This window comes from Myotis davidii, unplaced genomic scaffold (assembly GCF_000327345.1).
Source record: "Myotis davidii unplaced genomic scaffold, ASM32734v1 scaffold693, whole genome shotgun sequence".
Lineage (NCBI taxonomy): Eukaryota > Metazoa > Chordata > Mammalia > Chiroptera > Vespertilionidae > Myotis > Myotis davidii.
Genome location: NW_006284939.1, coordinates 303,445 through 307,356, shown reverse-complemented (window position 1 = coordinate 307,356; position 3,912 = coordinate 303,445). Strand labels below are relative to the sequence as shown.

General features: G+C 57.9%; 2 protein-coding genes across 2 annotated transcripts in view; one reads left to right on the top strand and one right to left on the bottom strand.

The window, feature by feature from the left end:
- The window catches only part of NELFA (negative elongation factor complex member A), a 7,289-nt gene extending 6,209 nt beyond the window's left edge, over positions 1-1,080 (top strand). Inside the window, 3 exon segments of the mRNA XM_006779527.2 lie at positions 1-119; positions 229-328; positions 436-1,080. The exon segment at positions 1-119 is cut by the window's left edge and continues 11 nt beyond it. Coding sequence (XP_006779590.1) covers positions 1-119; positions 229-328; positions 436-620 — 404 coding nt within the window. The 3' untranslated portion in view covers positions 621-1,080.
- Positions 1,081-2,457: 1,377 nt separating this feature from the next.
- The window catches only part of WHSC1 (Wolf-Hirschhorn syndrome candidate 1), a 42,490-nt gene continuing 41,035 nt past the window's right edge, over positions 2,458-3,912 (bottom strand). The window contains exon 25 of the mRNA XM_015558419.1: positions 2,458-2,510. Coding sequence (XP_015413905.1) covers positions 2,458-2,510 — 53 coding nt within the window. The remainder of the gene's footprint in view (positions 2,511-3,912) is intronic.

Below are 3,912 nucleotides of genomic sequence, written 5' to 3'. Positions count from 1 at the left end.
CTCTGACGCCCACCACACCCCCAGCTGTCACCCCCGCTGCCCAGGCACCTCCAGTGGCCATGGTGGCCCCACAGACTCAGCCCCCTGCCCCCCAGCCCAAGAAGAATCTGTCCCTTACGGTACGTGTGCCCGGCAGTGGGGGTGCCAGCGGTGCCTGGCAGGGCTTGCAGGTGGAGGGAAGCAGGACGTGGGCTGCGGCCCAGACACTTACCCCCGCCTGCACTGCAGAGGGAGCAGATGTTTGCCGCGCAGGAGATGTTCAAGACGGCCAACAAGGTCACGCGGCCCGAGAAGGCCCTCATCCTGGGCTTCATGGCCGGCTCCCGAGGTGGGTTCGTGTGGCCGGCCCAGGCGTGGGGGGCCCGGGATCCTGCAGGGGTGGGAGGGGTGGGCTCCTCGGCCCTAGGACCCGCCCAGCAGCCTGCGCCTCCACAGAGAACCCGTGCCAGGAGCAGGGCGACGTGATCCAGATCAAGCTCAGCGAGCACACGGAGGACCTGCCCAAGTCGGACGGCCAGGGCAGCACCACCATGCTGGTGGACACCGTGTTCGAGATGAACTACGCCACAGGCCAGTGGACGCGCTTCAAGAAGTACAAGCCCATGGCCAACGTGTCCTAGGGCCGCCGCCCTGCCTCCGCAGGCACAGGCCCCGAGGACGAGGCTCCGGCTGCCGAGTCCGCCTCGCTCTCGGGGTGTTTTAGACTGATTTTTCAAGTTTTAAGATGGGTTACTTTTTGTGTGATCTAAGTCACTTTTTTGGATTCAATATTACATTTTTGAATGTTAAAGTTAACCAAAAAAGTTCTAACTTCCTAATTTTAGTGACAGCTCTGCCTGTTATAGACTTTTACTTTTTTATTTTTCTTAAATTCCATTGCCCTCGAGGTTGAGGGGACCAAAGGGGGGCCAGGCGGGGCTGAGAACAGGGTGGGGACAGGCTGCTGAGGCCGAGCCACACTCCCGCCCACAGGTTTTCTACTCCTTTTGTACAGTTGTGAGCATTTGAGACCAGCCTCCGGGCACCTGTGTTCATTGTACAAACTACCTGAGTGATTAAAGTTTAGCTTTTCTACAGGAAGCCCAGGGCCATGTTTTGGGGGCAGCGCCCCCTCGGGGGCGGGGTGGGGCCATGGGAGGCTCTTTAGAGGCGGGAAGAGCCAGCAGCTGGTCCCCGCTGACCACATCACCTTTAATGGGGACTTGCAACAACTTATTTTTAAAATTAACACACACACGTCGTTTCAGTCAGCTCTGCCCTTGCTGTTCTGATGTCTGTCAGACGCCCTGAGACCAGCCTCTCGCCCTCGTCTGAGGCTGGGGCGTGGGAGGGCGTGCTGGGCGCCTTGCAGCGACAATTCAGACCAGAACTTCACGTTGCCTCCCATATAAAACACGTTTAAGAAAAAGGCCTTTCAAAGTTTTTAATACAAAAATATTCATACACAATTTGCCAAACACAAGTTTCCATTTTAAATGCTATTGGCAGTTCCCACATCTACATTTCAGTATAGCCCCCCTAGAGGCGAACTTCAAGTTTCTGAGTCTATCAGAACCGGTAGCACCCATGTTCCTAAGAGAAGCCGGGCCTCGTCCGTCAAGTCCAGACGCCGGGAGGCAGAGGCTGAGGTTTAAGTTCTGATAGTTTCACATCCCGACGGCATGTGGGCACCGCCATGGACACGCGTGTGCGTCAGACACCTCCCCCAGGACTGAGAAGGTGGCACTGACTCCATGGAACAGGCTTGCCTTGCGCTTCTGACAAGGTTGTCCTGGAAGACGTGACGGTTCTCCGCCAAGATCAGTACTTCAAAGGCGTCAGAGCACAGACCTGAGTGTGGGGCCCGGGAGGGAGGGAGGGCCAGCGGACAGACCTCTCCACGTGCTGGGGCCAGACTGGCCTCCCCAGTGGTCACTGCTGAGGCGGACACACTCCTGGGCCTGGCAGCTGGTGAGGTGCCCACCTCCCCGGGCCAGTGCCAGCCGGGCAGCCGTGACCACGCTGGGCGTAGGCTCCTGACACCAAGGAATCCTGAGGTTGGGCTGTTTTGTTTCTGCTTCACATTAACGACAAAAGGGCTGGATCGTGTTTGGAAAAACAAACCCCACCTCTGAGGCCAGCGCCCCCGGGGAGACAGCCCCACGGCCCCGTGGGAAGGTCCTCCGACGGCTGCGGCCCTGACCCTGCGATGGTTTTCTCATGTTCAAAGGTAGTGTTATCTGCTCGTTCACTTAACAGTTTTGGGGAAAAGGGCAGCCATATTGAAAATGTTTCTAGTATTTCCTTCAAGATCGTTTAAAACTTGGAAATATCAGTGACTCAATCACAAGATTTTACTGTCAAATGTGGAAATAAGTTAACCTGCTCCCCAAAGTGCGCTGCAAACCCAAGTCTGAGCCCTGCCGTAGACACCCAGCAGGAGGCAAGGATGGCGGCCTCTGCCTGCGCCGGCCCTGGCTAAGCGCGCGCCATGCCCATGGCAGCTGCAGCCACTGCCCAGCCCACGGATGCTGCCGGGACGAAGGAGGGAAATCTGAATCAAGCCAGGGTTTTCTCGGACAATTGAAAAGTTATGAACGAAAATGCTCTGCAGTCCACGTTGGGCAGGTGGTTTCCACGAGAATGAAACGCCACGTGCAGACGTGGTCGGGGGCAGAGCTCTGGGCTTCCCTCTCGGTTCTGTGTGACTGCCCGGGGTCACGAGAGAAGGCCGGGCAACCAGCCAGGAAAACCACGGTCAGCCTGGAGGCCTGGAGCCCACAGCCCCCAGGAGCCACATGGTCTCAGCCTGACAGACCCACCCCAGCTCTAGTCACAAACCCGGGGGGTGGAGAGGGCCCCCCCCACCACGCGGGACCAGCTGCGAACCCTGCAGAGCATGGGCCTTCGTCAGAAACGTGCCCGTTGCGTGTTCCTGCCCCGCCACGCCTGGGCAGCAGGCTCCAGCGCACACGTGTGCCTGGTGGAGGCTCCCTCTTCTCGGGGGTTCTGAGCCCCAGGGTGGAGTGGGACTCCAGGAAGAAGAATCACATCTTGCACAGAGAATGCAGTACTTTCCAGAAGTTTCTCCAGGGTTCTGACCGGCACAACTCAGTTCTGCGAACAGACCCACAGAGCGAGGAAGCGGCCACGACTCCATGTGGCCAGCTCCAGCCTCGCCTCTCAGGCCCCGGAGAGGGCCTTCCCCGAGAGTCATCACCAAGCCACTCGCACCCGCCAAAGCCACACCTTGGCCGGGAGGACTCAGGGTCGCGTCAGTAAATACACGATTCAGTCGGTGGTATTTGAGAAATTTTAGCAAAAATATATTGAGACTAAAATCCAGAACGTAAAGAACGCCAAATGAAAAGAATGTACAAAGTCTCCCCAGGTGTTGGTAAGAGCCAGGGCGGTGGAGACGCCAGCGAGCGGGGCTCGGAGGAGGGAGCTGCTCTCTGAAGCTGACGGGGCAGGGACCCTCAGTTCCAGTCCGCAGAGAGCAGACGACCAGGAAGCTAGCCGTCCCATCACCACCCAGGGTCAGCTGCGTGCTACGGTGAGAAGGGCACGGGAGGGAAATGTCACGTTTCCACGTTAGTACAGTACAGCTGGCTCACCAGAATCACGGGGTTCCGAGGACTGCGGGGTCTGAGCCCCAACAGTTCAGAAAAAAACTATGCTACAGGTTCCGGGGGAGATAAAAAGATTTCATCTGTCATGTCAATCAGACATGACAACTTTAACCTAAAACCAGTGGGAAGGAAATCGACATTCTTGGCGATTCAAGTAGCTGTAAAACTGTCGTCCTGGGCGCTGGTCCCTGGCGCTCCGAGCCCCGCGGCTCAGGCGGTCAGTGCAGACAGCGGGGCTGCCGATGGCTCAGTGCTGGAGGCGCTCCCTCCCGAGAGCCTGCGCTCCCTGTCCCAGCTTTGC